Source organism: Salvelinus alpinus, chromosome 22, assembly GCF_045679555.1.
Source record: "Salvelinus alpinus chromosome 22, SLU_Salpinus.1, whole genome shotgun sequence".
NCBI lineage: Eukaryota > Metazoa > Chordata > Actinopteri > Salmoniformes > Salmonidae > Salvelinus > Salvelinus alpinus.
Genome location: NC_092107.1, coordinates 33939924 through 33958553, shown reverse-complemented (window position 1 = coordinate 33958553; position 18630 = coordinate 33939924). Strand labels below are relative to the sequence as shown.

The window sequence follows — 18630 nt, the reverse complement described above, 5'->3', positions numbered from 1 at the left end:
TCTCCCATGGAAACAATAACCAGACTATATACAGTATCCTTTCATCCCCAAAATCATCTCCCATGGAAACAATAACCAGCCTATATACAGTATCCTTTCATCCCCAAAATCATCTCCACGGAACCAATAACCAGCCTATATACAGTATCCTTTCATCCCCAAAATCATCTCCCACGGAAACAATAACCAGACTATATACAGTATCCTTTCATCCCCAAAATCATCTCCCACGGAAACAATAACCAGACTATATACAGTATCCTTTCATCCCCAAAATCATCTCCCATGGAAACAATAACCAGACTATATACAGTATCCTTTCATCCCCAAAATCATCTCCCATGGAAACAATAACCAGCCTATATACAGTATCCTTTCATCCCCAAAATCATCTCCCATGGAAACAATAACCAGCCTATATACAGTATCCTTTCATCCCCAAAATCATCTCCCACGGAAACAATAACCAGCCTATATACAGTATCCTTTCATCCCCAAAATCATCTCCCATGGAAACAATAACCAGCCTATATACAGTATCCTTTCATCCCCAAAATCATCTCCCACGGAAACAATAACCAGCCTATATACAGTATCCTTTCATCCTCAAAATCATCTCCCACGGAAACAATAACCAGCCTATTTCCAGCCTCTGTCCCTGGGCATTTTGAACACACCAGGAGGGGGCAGCATACAGTCATGAATAAACAGATGACATGGGGTGAAATCTGCATATTATATCTGCATGTTATTCATGCATGGTAATTGCACCCACAGAGAATGATAGAGGCCTTTATTGGCCAAAAGGCCGTATTAGCATAGGCAGCGCCATTGAGGGCTTCCATAATTTTAATGTAATCAACTGGGTGGGACTTCCAACTTCATCAACCAAACCATCCTGGTGACCCGTTGGAGTCATGTCCAACTGAGTCATCAGGAGGGATCAGCCAATCGTGAAGAAAATGGACTACTTCAAAATGGAGATAACATGGTCAGCGCCCTTGAGGCTGTCACAGAAGCTATAATGGCACAGATACAATGAGTCCACTATCTATCTCTATTCTTGCACCTCTCACAATACATATGGTAAAACCAATGTCAGCAGGTTTCATACATATGAAAAGGACTTGACAGCCTGCCTGGCTTCTCTTCCATTTTAATGGGATTGCCAGGAATTGTTAGATAAAAAACATTGATTGAAAATTTAGGATTTCTATGGTTCTACCACCAGTTACGAAAGGAGACATAATTTACAGACAGATCTAATCTAATAACTGCTCTTTGGAATACAATCTCTCCAATCCACATGGCTTCACTCAGTCACATCACACCAAAAACATGCAAATTCTGCAAAAAAATATGCAACAGCAAAAATAAGATATGTTCACATTTATTTATTGTGCAGGGACTTTTATATACAGATACATTTTATACACCTAATTTACATAAATTGTGAAATAAATGAATAAGCTAGTGTTCCAACACTCATCTTGTTTTTAATGTTGACCTTGGAAGTACTAACGTAAGAGAATTAGAAAAAGGAGCACAATGATAAGTGAGCGGTGACAATAGATACACTATAGTATTATACAATCTAGTCTAATTTCAGATAGTGTTTCTATATTTTACAAGTTTTATTTTGTTATAGGTCAAATAACTATTGCACTAAATACTTCTGACAAACCCAATTCATTTGTTTTTTGAAACATTAAAAACCACAACTATTCTCAGACTTGTGTTCTCTAATACAATCAATAATCAAAAATGCACAACTGCTCCTCAGTAGTGTCCATGATAGTGTATACTACCAATAGAACACACATTACTTAAGAGTGTCCAGGGCCAAACAGAGCAAAAAGTGGAAGAACAGAATCCTAAAACCACTGCAGTCATCCTCTCAATGTTATCCCTGTCCCAGGGAAACATATACTGACCTGCTCTCAGCTACTCAGTGGAAAGGACCTGACAGTGACAACTAATCTACTACTAGCTAGCTTATATATATATTGATAGACACGGATACAGGCTAGTGACATGCCTTACAAACACTTAACAGGTACAGAATTCAGCCCTCTTTACCATGAAGTAGCACACATCTAGTATGTTACAATAACTAAGAGTTCAGCACTAAACCGCTGCAGGCAGATATGACCCTGGTTATTCCTCTAAGCTATTAAAACACGCAGTGTGTGGTGAGGTCCTACACTACTATACAGTGGAGGTGGTTAAAAGCTGTGGTTGACTAACAGATGGAAAACCGAGGCCTTGAGATGCTGTATTTTATAGGTCACTTTTTCATGACCAGAAGTCTATTTTCACCATTGGCTCTTTTTGTTGGCCAAGCACTAGTCAGATATAGCCAGGCCCCTACATTAAAGAAACCACAGCACAGTGTGTGCTGCTATATAAGCCTATGGAAGCCATTCTACCAACACCACACACAGGAAAGTCTGATTATTGCACACAAGCACTGAACTTGCAAATGTTCATGAAAATGTATGGGAAACAACTCCAGTATACCTTGAAATCAGTGGTTGTTCACTACGGCGTGGCACATGATTCTACACTTATTTAACGGAAGACTACAACACACTCTACTTGGGCTCTTAGATGGCTAGTGTCAAGAAGCTCATTTGGGCAGGAGTAGAAAGGCTGAGGAGTGTACAGGATATTGACATGGTAGAAAACAAACATCAGGAGACTACTATACTAGGTTCTTGATTGCATGACCTTCTTTAGACACCAGTAGAAAAAGAGGTGTTACTGTTTGGAGGAGCATGGCCCCATGACTCAACCATAATTGCAGTGAGGAAGAAATTAGATGTATTTCTGTGTGGAATCGTCCTGAATACGTCCTAACGTCCTACTGTGAAGAAACATGTACTTACATCCCATCATACGAACACTTCCTGCCAGACATAGTTTCTGCTAAAACACAAAAATAGAGACAAACAGATGAAATCCCAGCAACAGAACAAACAATGGGTCGTTGTCAGGGCTCATTCAGTTTGAGTACAAAGCTAAAGGAGAGTTATACAGTAGATGTATAGAAAAACACTTTGCAATCACTAGTAAGTAAGCATTTCCTCAGTTACATATAACGCCATACACTAATGACAAGACATTCTCTAAGGAAGGCCAAAAAGAGTCCGATAGGAAAGGGAGAAAGAGAGAGGAATGAGCTGGAGCTGCTGTGATGGGTTAGTGTTGGTGGGGAAGAGATCTTCTCTCTTCTGCTCAGGGGGACTGGGACCCTGACCTGTACTGCTTGAAGCTTCCCAGTAGACTCTGGACCCCAATCCTGACCCGGCGGGCCACGGAGTCAGCAGGGGGAGTGGGCAGGCAGGAGCCCAGGCTGGGAGGCCTCGCGTCCAGACACTTCTGGTAGCGCAGCTGAGGACAGAACACAGACATACAACAGGACTCCATCAGTAAAGACACAAACACATCAACAATTTCTAAGCAAACAGCTGGAGGCAGGGCTTTCTCCTATAGAGCTCCATTTTTATGGAATGGTCTGCCTACCCATGTGAGAGACGCAGACTCGGTCTCAACCTTTAAGTCTTTACTGAAGTAAAGCTCTTCAGTGGGTCATATGATTGAGTGTAGTCTAGCCCAGGAGTGTGAAGGTGAACGGAAAGGCTCTGGAGCAACAATCCGCCCTTGCTGTCTCTACCTGGCCGGTTCCCCTCTCTCCACTGGGATTCTCTGCCTCTAACCCTATTACAGGGTCTGAGTCACTGGCTTACTGGTGCTCTGTCATGCCGCCCCGAGGAGGGGTGCGTCACTTGAGTGGGTTGAGCCACTGACGTGATCTTCCTGTCTGGGTTGGCGCCCCCCCTTGGGTTGTGCCGTGGCGGAGATCTTTGTGGGCTATACTCGGCCTTGTCTCAGGATGGTAAGTTGGTGGTTGAAGATATCCCTCTAGTGGTGTAGGGGATGCGCTTTGGCAAAGTGGGTGGGGTTATATCCTGCCTGTTTGGCCCTGTCCGGGGGTATCATCGGATGGGGCCACAGTGTCTCCTGACCCCTCCTTTCTCAGCCTTCAGTACTTATGCTGCAGTAGTTTATGTGTCGGGGGGCTAGGGTCAGTTTGTTATATCTGGAGTACTTCTCCTGTCTTATCCGGTGTCCTGTGTGAATTTAAGTATGCTCTCTCTAATTCTCTCTTTCTCTCTCTCGGAGGACCTGAGCCCTAGGACCATGCCTCAGGACTACCTGGCATGATGACTCCTTGCTGTCCCCAGTCCACCTGGCCGTGCTGCTGCTCCAGTTTCAACTGTTCTGCCTGCGGCTATGGAACCCTGACCTGTTCACCGGACGTGCTACCTGTCCCAGACCTGCTGTTTTCAACTCTCTAGAGACAGCAGGAACGGTAGAGATACTCTTAATGATCGGCTATGAAAAGCCAACTGACATTTACTCCTGAGGTGCTGACTTGCTGCACCCTCGACAACCACTGTGATTATTATTATTTGACCATGCTGGTAATTTATGAACATTTGAACATCTTGGCCATGTTCTGTTATAATCTCCACCCGGCACAGCCAGAAGAGGACTGGCCACCCCTCATAGCCTGGTTCCTCACTAGGTTTTGGCCTTTCTAGGGAGTTTTTCCTAGCCACCATGCTTCTACACCTGCATTGCTTGCTGTTTGGAGTTTTAGGCTGGGTTTCTGTACAGCACTTTGAGATATCAGCTGATGTAAGAAGGGCTATATAAATAAATTTGATTTGATCAATACTCTTCAAGGAAACATTGACAGGCATTCATGAAATGTTCTATATTATAGACAACATATCATCCTCCAGGCAGTCTCTCTAGACCACTTGTTAATCCATAATGGAGTCCACTGTTCAGTCTGGTGACCCACCATGCAGGCGGCCTGCACCGCCTCACTCAGGCTGGCAGCGTTGGGCTCACACCAGAACATGTGACAGATGAAGTCCCCGGGGCCCTCGGCCATGATGAAGGCAAAGGTGTGGACGTCCTTCCCCACACCCATGAAAGACAGGAACCGCACCCGGCACTCTGACAAAACCTCTTCAGTCTGGGGAGGACAAGGGAACACACATCACAGTCAGGATAGAGCCATACTGACATGACCCCTACTAATAGTCTGTGTAACGGAGATGACGGTGTGGATGGGTTAGTTAGTAACTACCTCTCTGGTGAGGATGGTGATAGTGGCAGGGGCCACGTTGACAGAGACGGGGGTCCAATCCTGCTTCCCTGTGCTGTTCATTGCAGCCGCCAAAGCATCACTGATTGTGTCCACACCTAGGAGACGAGAACGTTCTACTGTTAACAGTATCCTCAAGGTAACTGCATGGGAGGAGCCATCTAGCCATGTATGCAGTGAAGCAAAACACAGTCCCACACAGAGCACTGCTAGATGTTTTACTGCATAGATATACATGACCAAAAGTATGTGGACACCTGCTCATCGAACATCTTATTCCAAAATCATGGACATTAATATGGAGTCGGTCCCCCCTTTGCTGCTATAACAGCCTCCGCTCTTCTGGGAAGGCTTTCCACTAGATGTTGGAACATTACTGCGGGGACTTGCTTCCATTCAGCCACAAGAGCATTAGTAAGGTTGGGCGATCAGGCTTGGCTCGGAGTCGGCGTTCCAATTCATCCTAAAGGTGTTCGATGGGGTTGAGGTCAGGGCTCTGTGCAGGCCAGCCAAGTTCTTCCACACTGATCTCGACAAACCATTTCTGTATGGACCTCTCTTTGTGGACGGGGCATTGTCATGTTGAAACAGGGAAGGGCCTTCCCCAAACTGTTGCCACAAAGTTGGCAGCACAGAATAGTATAGAATGTCATCGTATGCTGTAGCATTAAGATCTCTTCACTGGAACTAAGGGGCCTAACCCAAAACATGAAAAACTGCCCCAGACCATTATTTCTCCACCAAACTTTACAGGTGGCACTATGCATTGGGGCAGGTAGCGTTCCGCTGGCATTCGCCAAACCCAGATTCATCCGTCAGACGGTGAAGCGTGATTCATCACTCAAGAGAATGCGTTTCCACTGCTCCAGAGTCCAATGGTGGTGAGCTTTACACCACTCCAGCCGATGTTTGGCATTGAGTATGGTGATCTTAGGATGGTGTGCGGCTGCTCGGCCATGAAAACCCATTTCATTAAGCTCCCGACTAACAGTTTTTGCACTGACATTGCTTTCAGAGGCAGTTTGGAACTCAGTAGTGAGTGTTGCAACAAAGGACAGATGATTTTTACACGCTTCAGCACTTGGCAGCCATGTTCTGTGAGCTTGTGTCGCCTACAACGTCGCGACTGAGCCGTTGTTGCTCCTAGACGTTTCCACTTCAAAATAAAAGCACTTACAGTTGACCGGGGCAGCTGTAACAGGGCAGAAATTTGACAAGCTGACTTGTTGGAAAGGCATTCTATGTTGGTGCCACGTTGAAAGTCACTGAGCTCTTCAGTAAGGCCATTCTACTGCCAATGTTTGAGTATGGAGATTGCATGGCTGTGTGCTCGATTTTATACACCTATCAGCAAAAGGTGTAGCTGGAATCCACTAACTTAAAGGGGTGTCCACATACTTTTGTATATATAGTGTATTTACCTAACAACTAAGTAAATAAAATATTTCCTTACCCATGCGTCCCTTACCTACAGGCTTGGACACAGGTACGTTACCAAGGTAATACACAAGGAAACGTTGGAAATTCTCATTTTTTGGAACGGGAAACTCTGCAGAGGAAGAAGATGTGAAGGGAGTTAGTGTCTAGTGTTGTACGTCTGTTATAAAATTAACTCTATAACCCTATCACAGGGGTTACCTTGAGCAGGAATCTCCATGGGTTTGCACTGGTCATAATTGTACCTGCTCAGAAATGGCTTGGAAAGCTTCCTCTCTGTCATTATCTGAATGTACAGAGAGAGAGAAAGAGAGAGAAAGACATGTTCAAGTCATCATGAAATGAGTCATTCCACAGGAAATAGTATATTAGATACACTACCAGTCAGAAGTTAAACACCTACTCATTCAAGGGTTTTTCTATATTTTTACTATTTTCTACATTGTAGAATAATAGTGAAGACATCAAAACTATGAAATAACCAAAAAACAAACAAAGTAACCAAAAAAAGTGTTAAATCAAAATATATTTTATATTTGAGATTCTTCGAATGGCAACCCTTTGCCTAGATGACAGCTTTGCACACTCTTGGCATTCTCTCAACCAGCTTCATAAGGTAGTCACCTGGTAGTCATTTCAATTAAAAGGTGTGCCTTGTTCAAAGTTAATTTGTGGAATTTCTTTCCTTCTTAATGCGTTTGAGACAATCAGTTGTGTTGTTATTAGGTAGGGCTATCTTCCGTATACCACCCCTATGTGCTAATAGACCAAGTCCATATTATGGCAAGAAAAGCTCAAATAAGCAAAGAGAAACAATAGTCCGTTACTTTAAGACATGAAGGTCAGTCAATCTGGAACATTTCAAGAACTTTGAACATTTCTTCAAGTGCAGTCGCAAAAATCATCAAGCAAGTGCTATGGTGAAACTGGCTCTCATGAGGACCGCCACAGGAATGGAAGACCCAGAGTTACCTCTGCTGCAGACGATGAGTTCATTAGAGTTACCAGCCTCAGAAATTGCAGCCCAAGTAAATGCTTCAGAGTTCAAGTAACAGACACATCTCAACATCAACTGTTCAGAGGAGACTTCTTGAAATCAGGCATTCATGGTTGAATTGCTTTAAAGAAACCACTACTAAAGGACACCAATAAGATGAAGAGACTTGCTTGGGCCAAGAAACACGAGCAATGGACATTAGTCCAGTGGAAATCTGTCCTTTGTTCTGGAATCCAAATTGGAGATTTTTGGTTCCAACAGTCGTGTCTTTATGAGACGCAGAGTGGGTGAAAAGATCATCGCTGCATGTGTATTTCACACTGTGAAGCATGGAGGAGGTGGTGTTATGGTGTGGGGGTACTTTGCTGGTGACACTGATTTATTTAGAATTTAAGGCACACTTAGCCAGCATGGCTGCCACAGCAGCGATACACCATCTCATCTGGTTTGGGCTTAGTGGGACTATCTTTTGTTTTCAACAGGACAATGACACAACATACCTCCAGGCTGTGTAAGGGCTATTTTACCAAGAAGGAGAGTGATGGGGGGCTGCATCAGATGATCTGGCCTCCACAATCACCCAACCTCAACCAAATGGAGATGGTTTGGGATGAGTCGGACCGCAGAGTGAAGGGAAAGCAGCCAACAAGTGCTCAGCATATGTGGGAACTCCTTCAAGACTGTTGAAAAAGCAATCCAGGTGAAGCTGGTTGAGAGAAAGCCAAGAGTGTGCAAGGCTGTCATCAAGGCAAAGGGTGGCTTTTTTAGTTATTACATGATTCCATTTGTTATTTCATAGTTGAGGTCTTCACTATTATTCTACAATGTAGAAAATAGTAAAAACAAAGAAAAACCATTGAATGAGTAGGTGTTCTAAACCTTTGGACCAGTAGTGTATGTGACATAGAAGACATAGGAGAATCACCCTGGAGCACATCTCATGCAGACTGGTGGCGATGTTCTTGGCAGGTGAGTCACAGCGGAACACGTGACACTTGAGGACCTGGGTCAGGTTGTCTCGCGCTACATAAGCAAAGTCTCTGTTGTAACAAATACAGAAAAGTACACCATTTACATACTGGTACATGAACCAAATGCATTTCTCTAAATTGAATTATAGCAACAGAGAAGAAAAACAGAAAACACAAAAATGATTGCAATGAATCATGTTAGATATGACAATATAATCAATTAAACTATATGTAGGAAAAACACAATGGGACATGAGAGCATAAAGACCAAAGAGAAATGTGTACAATACCTTTCCCTGTATAGGGCAGCAAAATGCAGCATGAAAATAAATAATGATCAGTTAAATCACAGTTATTACAAAAACACTAGTCCAAAACGAAAATCTGATATTAAGTGAATGCCAATGCCTTGAAAGTAAATGTAATTGCAATACGATGGACAACCCACCAGAGGGCAGTGGTGTCTCAGGGTTGCAGTATTTGAGCATGCCATTGGACTCATAGGCTGCCATTGGACCATTGGACTCATAGCAGCCCAATTCAGACTTGTTTCGAACTAATTGGTGTTTTTACTAATCAGTTCAGCTCTAAAAAGATCTGATGTGATTGGTCAAAAGGCCAATTAGAGGAAAAAAGATCAGAACTGGGCTGCCTGTGTACATGCAGCCTTAAATGATTCAGTTTTTAAAAATGGGCAAATAAATGGGAAACAGACCCACATCCAGAGCTCTAGGATGGGAAAACTCAACCCTAAGGCATGAAAATTAACATGTTTTAGTAATACTTAAAGTGGCAATATGTAACTTATTTGGTGGATTCGACCAAATTCACATAGAAAAGTGTTATAGATCTCATTCGGATTGAAAGCAAGTCTAAGACGCGGCAGAGCTATTGTATTTGCTCTATTTCTATGCTTCCCGTGCTTCGCTTTCGCATCTTTTACTTCCGGTTTTGTACCCCAGTTTCAAACAGCTGAAAACAATACTTTTAGTTATGGAAAATATATTTCACTGCGGTTTAGATGGTACAATTTGATTCTCTACACCAGTGGTTCGCAAACTTTTTATAGCCCCGTACCCCTTCAAACATTCAACCTCCAGCTGCGTACCCCCTCTAGCACCAGGGTCAGCGAAGTCTCAAATGTAGTTTTTTTACATCATTGTTAGCCCGCCACACGCACACTACATTTAGTAAACATAAGAATGAGTGTGAGTTTGTCACAACCCGGCTCGTGGGAAGTGACAAATAGCTCTTATAGGACCAGGGCACAAATAATAATAATCAATAATTTGACTCTTTATTTAGCCATCTTACATATAAAACCTTATTTGTTCATCGAAAATTGTGAATAACTCACCACAGGTTAATGAGAATAGTGTGCTTGAAAAGATGCACATAACTCTGCAATGTTGTGTTGTATTGGAGAGTCTCAATCTTAAATCATTTTCCACACACAGTATGTGGCTATATTTAGTTTTCATGCTAGTGAGGGCCATGAATCCACTCTCAGATAGGTACGTGGTTACAAAGGGCATCAGTGCCTTAACAGCGCGATTTGCCAAGGCAGGATTCTCTGAGTACAGCCCAGAAATCTGGCAGTGGCTTCTGATTAAATTCAATTGTCACAGAACCGCTTGTTTTAATGAGGCTTTCTTGTTCAGATATCGGTGACTGGAGGCAGGGCATGAAGGGGATAATGAATCCAGTAGTTTGTGTCATCCGTTTCAGGAAAGTACCTTTGTAATTGCGCCCCAAACTCACTCGGGTGCTTCGCTGTATCACATTTGACATTGTCCGTAAGCTTGAGTTCATATGATTTGTGTGCAAATAATGATGGAAAGACCTGTGTGCTGTCCTTGTCAATGCAGACAGAGAAGAGCTCCAACTTCTTAAATCATAGACTCAATTTTGTCCCGCACATTGAATATAGTTGCGGAGTCCCTGTAATCCTAGATTCAGATCATTCAGGTGAGAAAAAACATGACCCAGATAGGCCAGTCGTGTGAGAAACTCGTCTGACCGGTGGCATGATGACAAGTGAAAATGATGGTCAGTAAACAAAACTTTAAGCTCATCTCTCAAATCTACATTTTTTTTCAATACTTTGCCCCTTGATAACCAGCGCACTTTTGTATGTTTTAAAAGCGTTACATGGTCGCTGCCCATATCATTGCATAACGCAGAAAATACACGAGAGTTCAGGGGCCTTGCTTTAACAAAGTTAACCATTTTCACTGTAGTGTCCAAAATGTCTTTCAAGCTGTCAGGCATTCCCTTGGCAGCAAGAACCTCTCGACGAGACGGCCTACAAGGAAGAGGTGAAGGCCCTCGGAGTGTGGTGTCAGGAAAATAACCTCACACTCAACGTCAACAAAACAAAGGAGATGATCGTGGACTTCAGGAAACAGCAGATGGAACACCCCCCTATCCACATCGACGGGACAATAGTGGAAAGTTAAGAAATGGTCCAACCACACAGACAGCGTGGTGAAGAAGGCGCAGCAGCGCCTCTTCAGCCTCAGGAGGCTTAAGAAATTCGGCTTGTCGCCAAAAACACAAACTTTTACAGATGCACAATCGAGAGCATCCTGTCGGGCTGTATCACCGCCTGGTACGGCAACTGCTCCGCCCATAACCGTAAGGCTCTCCAGAGGGTAGTGAGGTCTGCACAACGAATCACTGGGGGCAAACTACCTGCCCTCCAGGACACCTACACCACCCGATGTCACAGGAAGGCCAAAAAGATCATCAAGGACAACAACCACCCGAGCCACTGCCTGTTCACCCCGCTATCATCCAGAAAGCGAGGTCAGTACAGGTGCATCAAAGCAGGGACCGAGAGACTGAAAAACAGCTTCTATCTCAAGGCCATCAGACTGTTAAACAGCCACCACTAACATTTAGTGGCTGCTGCCAATATACTGACTCAACTCCAGCCACTTTAAAAATGAACAAATGTATGAAATACATTAATCACTAGCCACTTTAAACAATGCCACTTCATATAATGTTTACATACCCTACATTACTCATCTCATATGTATATACTGTACTCTATACCATCTACTGCATCTTGATGTAATGTATCACTAGCCACTTTAAACAATGGCACTTTTATATGTTTACATATCCTACATTACTTATCTCATATGTATATACTGTACTCTATACCATCTACTGCATCTTGATGTAATGTATCACTAGCCACTTTAAACAATGCCACTTTTATATGTTTACATATCCTACATTACTTATCTCATATGTATATACTGTACTCTATATGTATACTCTATGTACATTTTCTTATTCATTCCTTTACACTTGTGTGTATAAGGTAGTTGTTGTGAAATTGTTAGGTTAGATTACTCGTTGGATATTACTGCATTGTCGGAACTAGAAGCACAAGCATTTCGCTACACTCGCATTAACATCTGCTAACCATGTGTATGTGACAAATAAAATTTGATTTGCAGTGTACCCAAGTGGTGTCGGGAGCAACTGCTTGCATGCGCATTACCACTCCACTATGTCTCCCTGTCATGGCTTTTGCGCCATCAATACAGATACCAACATGAGCAGCAGCTACGTTTGGCTACATACGGACCGTCAGTGGAATTCCCCCGAGAGAATAACAGTTCATGTGAATGGATGTTAATTATTTGACTAGGCTACCTGTATTTGACATTGTGTTATTTCGCTGAACACACTAGATGGTTTCATTTTTCGGGGGGCAGTGAAATGAGGCTACTCAGGCAAGAAAAAAACCTCACCCAAATGTATAGCCCCGTTGGAAAATATAAATGGACCGTTTGAAAATGTGTAGAAAAAAAGAAAAAGAAAATTAAAATGTGAATCACATTTTTATTTGGCGTACCCCCGACCGCATTGCAATACCTGCTCTACACTAAACTTGCTTGTATGGTCACAAACTGAAAATAGGAAAACTATTCAAATTTTAGCAACGCGGAGCGATTTCTGAATCTTTAAGAAAATGGAACAAATTACCAGCTATTATGTAATTCCCAGTGCCTAATATATCTTAATTAGGTGTGGATGGTCATGAAGTAATAGTAAGGTGACTGCTAAGACTAGATAGACAATTAACTAATAAAAAGCGCTAAATAAACACTATATAAAATAGTACAATTTCTAAAGAGTTAAAACAGCATTTTCTGTTCCTGTAAAAGTAGCTACACCACTTAACTGACTGCCACAGTAGTGCAGATGTGGTGCCAAACAGTGTCTGGTTGTTCTAGTGGACACTGACCTGCCATTGTCTCGGCCCACGCCCCACACGCGGATGCTGGCGATGGGCTGGGAGTGCAGCAGAGTCTGTCCCAGTGGGTCGATCAGATTCATGGTGTCATTCTGCAGGACCATCAGCATGTCCTTACCCTGGTAACACAACACAAACATATCACTATCCTACTGAATCACCACCATGCACAGCAAATTGAATGGCATAGCAATCAATCAAATTACATTTCAATGTGCCCATCTGTGCTACAACTAATAATACTCTAGCAAACAACTGTTAGACTTAACCTTGGTTTAGATGAAGAGACATTCCCAAGCAGTGGTCCATATGGACGTTTATAATTACTCTGTATTCAACATTATTCAACACAGAGCAGCTGCAGGGAATAGCAGTCAATGTGAGAGGTAATTGCTTCAGTTGCTGGGTAAAAAAAGACAAAGCAAGGTAAACAGAAGGTCTTCACCCAGACATCAACCCCATCACTAGGCTCTTCCCCCAGACAGGAAAAGCCCACCCCAGTCCCTTCCTGTGACCCTGCTCCTCAGACTCACCTCTCCCCAGATGCCAGCAGTGTCGTGGAGGTTGTGTTTGTGGTAGGACAGCTGTCTGATGCAGTTGTTGACAGCCACGCTGCTCTTTCCCGGTGCCATGTCCTCTTCAGACATCTCCACCCAGCCCAGAGAGCGCACAGCAAAATACTGTCATAGCAAATAAAGGCCAGAGAGAACACAGGACGGTCCAGAGAGAGGGAGAGAGATAAACCGACAAACGCAGTCCAATTAGGGAAGGGAAGAGTAGTTGTATGTTAACAGGGAAGGGACAGACAGATGACTAGTCTTCCTGCCTCAGCATCTTAGTGAGAGTAAATGTGATTTTCAAATTTACCTTAGCCTCCAGGTCAGTGCCATGGGGATCAAGTTTCTCTTCTTCCTCGTATTGGGAACAGCTAAAAGGCAGTTAAAAGGCAGTTAAAAAGGCAGTTAAAAAGGCAGTTACCAGTCCGTTATTGTTTGAGAAAGAACGAGAGAGAGAGAGAGGAGGGTTTAAGAGAGTGTTTTGGCTGAGAATGAGATGGCTTATCACATGACTTACTTGAGGTTGATGGATGCATAGCGCAGGGTTGCCCCTTCAAACTCCTTCAGGCTCTGGTCAGATGCCACCTCTCCCTCCTGCAATCACCAAGAAGACAATGAATTAGTCAATTCATCAACACCAAGTTGATCAAAATCCTAATGTGCTGCTTTCTAAACTCTGTTTCTAAAACTGAAATATTGATGGTTGAAGCTATGAAATGTCAAGTGCTTCTGCTTCCATGTCAACTATTTCCCACATAATAATGATTTATCCGCAGTGTCTGTTGGGAGGGTTTACATTGAGTATGTTTCAAATTATGTTTTCCAATTAATAATCGGAGACATAAAAAAACCTTTTTCCATACACATGAAAATAATGATTCTCTTTTTACTGTGTTGTCAGTGTTAAAGGATATTCTGAATGTGAGGTCTTGGCCATGTCCTGATTCTCATTCGTATTTATTAATATTCATGCTGTCCCTTACCTTCCACAGCTCTCCATCACTAGTCCCTTCATCTGGGTTAGAAAGGTCCCCCCATGTTTCCTAGTAGAGTCAGACAAAAACATTACATTTTTCTCCAAATAGTCTAAATTGGGAGAGCATAGTTCAAGTCTGCTCAGAACATATACAGTACATTCGGAAAGTATTCAGACCCCTTGACTTTTCCACATTCCACAACAGATCTATCCTGTTTTCATCGATCATCCTTGAGATGTATCTACAACTTGATTGGAGTCCACCTGTCGTAAATTCAATTGATTGGACATGATTTGGAAAGGCACACAAATGTCTATATAAGGCCCCACAGTTGACAATGTCAAAGCAAAAACCAAACTATGTGGTCGAAGGAATTGTCCATATAGCTTCGAGACAGGATTGTGACGAGGCACAGATCTGGGGAGATCTGCAGCATTGAAAGTCCCCAAAAGCACAGTGGCCTCCATCATTCTTAAAACAGAAGAAGTCTGGAACCACCAAGAATCTTTCTAGAGCTGGCCGCACAGCCAAACTTAGCAATCGGGGGAGAAGGGCCTTGGTCAGGGAGGTGAACAAGAAACCGATGGTCACTGACAGAGCTCCAGAGTTCCTCTGTGGAGATGGGATACCTTCCAGAAGGACAACCATCTCTGCAGCACTCCACCAATGAGGCCTTGATGGTAGAGTGGCCAGACGGAAGCCACTCCTCAGTAAAAGGCACATCACAGCCCACTTGGAGTTTGCCAAAAGGCACCTAAAGGACCCTCAAACCATGAGAAACAAGATTCTCTGGTCTGATGAAACCAAGATTGAACTCTTTGGCTTGAATACCAAGCATCACATCTGGAGGAAACCTGGCAACATCCCTACGGTGAAGCATGGTTGTAGCAGCATCATGCTGTGGGGATGTTTTTCAGCGCCAGAGACTGGGAGACTAGTCAGGATTGAGGGAAAGATGAACTGAGCGAAGTACTGAGAGATCCTTGATGAAAACCTGCTTCAGAGTGCTCAGAACCTCAAACTGGGGTGAAGGTTCACCTTCCAACAGGACAACAGCCCTAAGCACACAACCAAGACAACGCAGCAGTTGCTTCGTGGACAAGTCTCTGAATGTCCTTGCGTGGCCCAGCCAGAGCCCGGACTTGAAACCGATCGAACATCTCTGAAGAGACCTGAAAATAGCTGTGCAGCGACACTCCCCATCCAACCTGACAGAGCTTGAGAGGATCTGCAGAGATGAATGGGAGAAACTCCCCAAATACAGGTGTGCCAAGCTTGGAGCGGCATACTCAAGACACAAGGCTGTAATCGCTGCCAAAGGTGCTTCAGCAAAGTCCTGAGTAAAAGGTCCGAATACTTATGTAAATGTGATATCAGTTTATGTATACATTTGCAAAAAAAAAACACAAATCATCCCTAAGGCCTATGGGTTAGATCTCACCTCTGGCTCTTCCTCACAGGGTGTTGTCTCCAGGGACATACTGGAGGACATCATGGAGTCTCCCACCTTGTCCAGAGGGGAGGGGGGCTCCCACTGAGTAGTGCCAGTAGGGATGTGCCAATAATAGGTACCTGAAGTGTCTCGAACCCGCATCCACCCAGAGGGTAGGTCTGTGTCCGCCTCAAAGGCCTCCGAGTCCCAGAAGGACTCTGTGTGGAGAGAAGGGGAGGGTTAGAACGAGGAGTCTTAACATCGCTTGCAACCTGAGAAGCACTTGTTATGTTAGACTAGACAATAATCATTATTGTTCCAACAAAACAGTCACACAACTGATTTCAACAAACACGCCCGTACCTTTGTTTTCATTTGGAGGGCTTTCAACAGTGCTTTCCTGAGACAGTGCTGACCAGTTGGTTTCTTCATCACTTGGTGTTCCATTCACATTAGAGAACAGCAGACAGGGATTTCTTCCCTCTCTTTCAGCCTCCGCATCCCTCTGCTCGGACTCCCTCTCTTCCTCTATAAGACTGCAGGCCTCTTCATCTGCCTCAGATGAATCTTCCTTCTCTTTGTCGTCTTCTTCGCCCTCACCATCTTTATCCTCTACAGACACCAGGGTGTTGATGAGTAGTGGCTCTTTCAGGATGGTATTGGATTCTTCTTCCTTCAGGCCCAGGGTCTTGGGAGATTTGGTCTGCTCCTCGTTCCTCTGCTGCTCCTCCTCCTCGTTGGTGTCATGAGGGGAGAAGTCCTCCTGGTTCCCATTCTGGTCCTGATGTTTCTCAGCTACTTTCCTCAGTTGGTTCTTGCCCTCCTTGACCCACTTAGCATTGTTGCCGTCTGTGGATTCTTGGTCACTCCAAAGGCCGCTGTCATTCAATTTGTTTTTCAGCACTTCATCTTGATGTTGGTTGTTGGCTACATGATAAGATACGTCATCATCATCATGGCCACCCATGGTACTATACAGCAGCTCTGAAGGGAATCGAGGAGGGTATGGTTAGAGAGAAAATAGATAGCTAAGATATGCATTTGCCCATCTGATCACTCGAATGTTTAGTTACGAGTCAGTTTGAGACAAGTGACCTGGCTGGCTAGCCAACTGTTTGACATTGTAACGTTAGTAAGTTAGCAAGGTAAAGGTAATGTTAGCAAGCTAGCTCGCTACCCGGCCTAACTAGCGTTGACTCATTAAAGCGAAATTAGAAAATACCTAGCTGGTAAGCTAGGTAGCTAACGTTAGCTAATGTTAACTGCGCCATTAGCTAGCTACATTGAGATATGACACATCGCTACGCTAGACAGCTAGCTAACTTACTAGCTAATATTAGTTGGCTAGGCCTCTCTAGCTATCTCACTAGTTACTAATTTATCAGGCATTCAATAACAATGTAATTGACATGACAATGTCAAGAGCTAGATACTGCATTGTTGCTAATTTAACATACCAGCTGTGGTTTAAGCTAACGTTAAATCAACTAAAAGGAAAGCTTCGTTAGCCTCCTTGCTAGCTAGGTGACCATCTGAAATAACAGGCATCATCCGCCATCAACCCATAATAATATGGCCATAATTGGCACACGAGCACAAAGAACAGCAATTCAACATGAGCACCATTAGCTACCAAATCTACTTACTTCTGCTGTATGTGTCCTTCGATAAAATATATTCTCGTTATTGTTACATATTTACACAATCATTTATGAAGGCGTAGATGTGTCGTTTATCTGGATTCCCAGCAGATGCTGATGCTGCGGTGTTGTGCAGAGTTGTGACAGACGTTTTGGTGTGGGTGGGCGTACATCACGAATTTGTCAATGTGTTGCCTCGTACGGATGGATCTCTGACTCAACCATCTTATGATTATTATGTTTTTTTATGTAACCTTTATTTAACTAGCCAAGTCATTTAAGAACAAAACTCTTATTTACAATGACTTCCAAGCCCGGACGACGCTGGGCCAATTGTGCGCCGCCCTAATAAGACTCCTCACGGTCGGATGTGAAACAGCCTGGATTCGAACCAGGGACTGTACTGAGATGCAGTGCCTTAGACCGCTTCGCCACTCGGGAGCTATGATCGCTGATCGGAGTCTACAGAATGCATTATCAAAAGAGATTTAAATAGGTATTTTAGTACTAAATCAATGACATAGTAGACCCAGTGGTGGGCCGTCAGGGCCTGCAAGGCCTTCTCTGCTGGCCTAAACATCATCAGAATATAATTTTTTTTTTTAAATATATTTTCCCACAAATATGTATTAAATTATTCCCCAGAGTAAGAGTTATACTCTTCATTTCATAGCTTTCCTCTTGGTTGCACTGCTTCCAGCCCCAGGTTGAGATTTGGAGGGCTGGTCTTTACGTTAGATCTTTTATCCAATCATATTCAGCCATCATGTGTTGCCAGGGGTCTAAAATCTGCCCTCAGGCCTTCAGAATCAACAGTGCGGGCGCTTGTAGCTTAAAGTGAATGGAAATTAAAATTTTGTGTCAACCAATCAGCTTTAGAGTTGGCTATTGTACGCCTGCTGGCTGGCTCCAGTGTTACACAGGAGCCAGCTAGCAGGCGTAGGGCGTCCACGTCTTTTGATTGGATTACCAATATTGAGAGGCAGGTCCTATGGGCAGGTCTATGCAGATCTAGGAAACTAAATTTGATAAACGAATTAATTCGCGTTCTACTGTTTTTTGAACCCACAATGGCGGAAGGAGGAGAAGATATCGATTTGGTCGAGGATATAATTATAACGCCATTCTCAAGACGAACTTTTCAAGAAAAGTTAGACATTG

General features: G+C 43.5%; 1 protein-coding gene across 2 annotated transcripts; it reads right to left on the bottom strand.

Annotated features, from left to right (window-relative positions):
* Nucleotides 1-1379: 1379 nt before the first annotated feature.
* LOC139549452 (amyloid beta precursor protein binding family B member 1-like) lies at nucleotides 1380-17683 on the bottom strand. Of its 2 annotated transcripts, none has more exons than XM_071359977.1 (14): nucleotides 17476-17683; nucleotides 16193-16813; nucleotides 15839-16047; nucleotides 14404-14463; nucleotides 13938-14014; nucleotides 13731-13791; nucleotides 13397-13543; nucleotides 12855-12982; nucleotides 8542-8656; nucleotides 6821-6905; nucleotides 6636-6731; nucleotides 5165-5280; nucleotides 4874-5050; nucleotides 1380-3393 (listed from the first exon to the last, which is right to left on the bottom strand). In XM_071359977.1, the coding sequence occupies exons 2-14, from the start codon at nucleotides 16794-16796 to the stop codon at nucleotides 3238-3240; spliced, it is 2031 nt and encodes a 676-aa protein (XP_071216078.1). In that variant the 5' UTR covers nucleotides 16797-16813; nucleotides 17476-17683; the 3' UTR covers nucleotides 1380-3237. The 2 variants fall into 2 exon arrangements, with proteins under 2 accessions (XP_071216078.1, XP_071216080.1); XM_071359979.1 differs by having other exon boundaries at nucleotides 6651-6731.
* Between the last annotated feature and the right edge of the window lie 947 nt (nucleotides 17684-18630).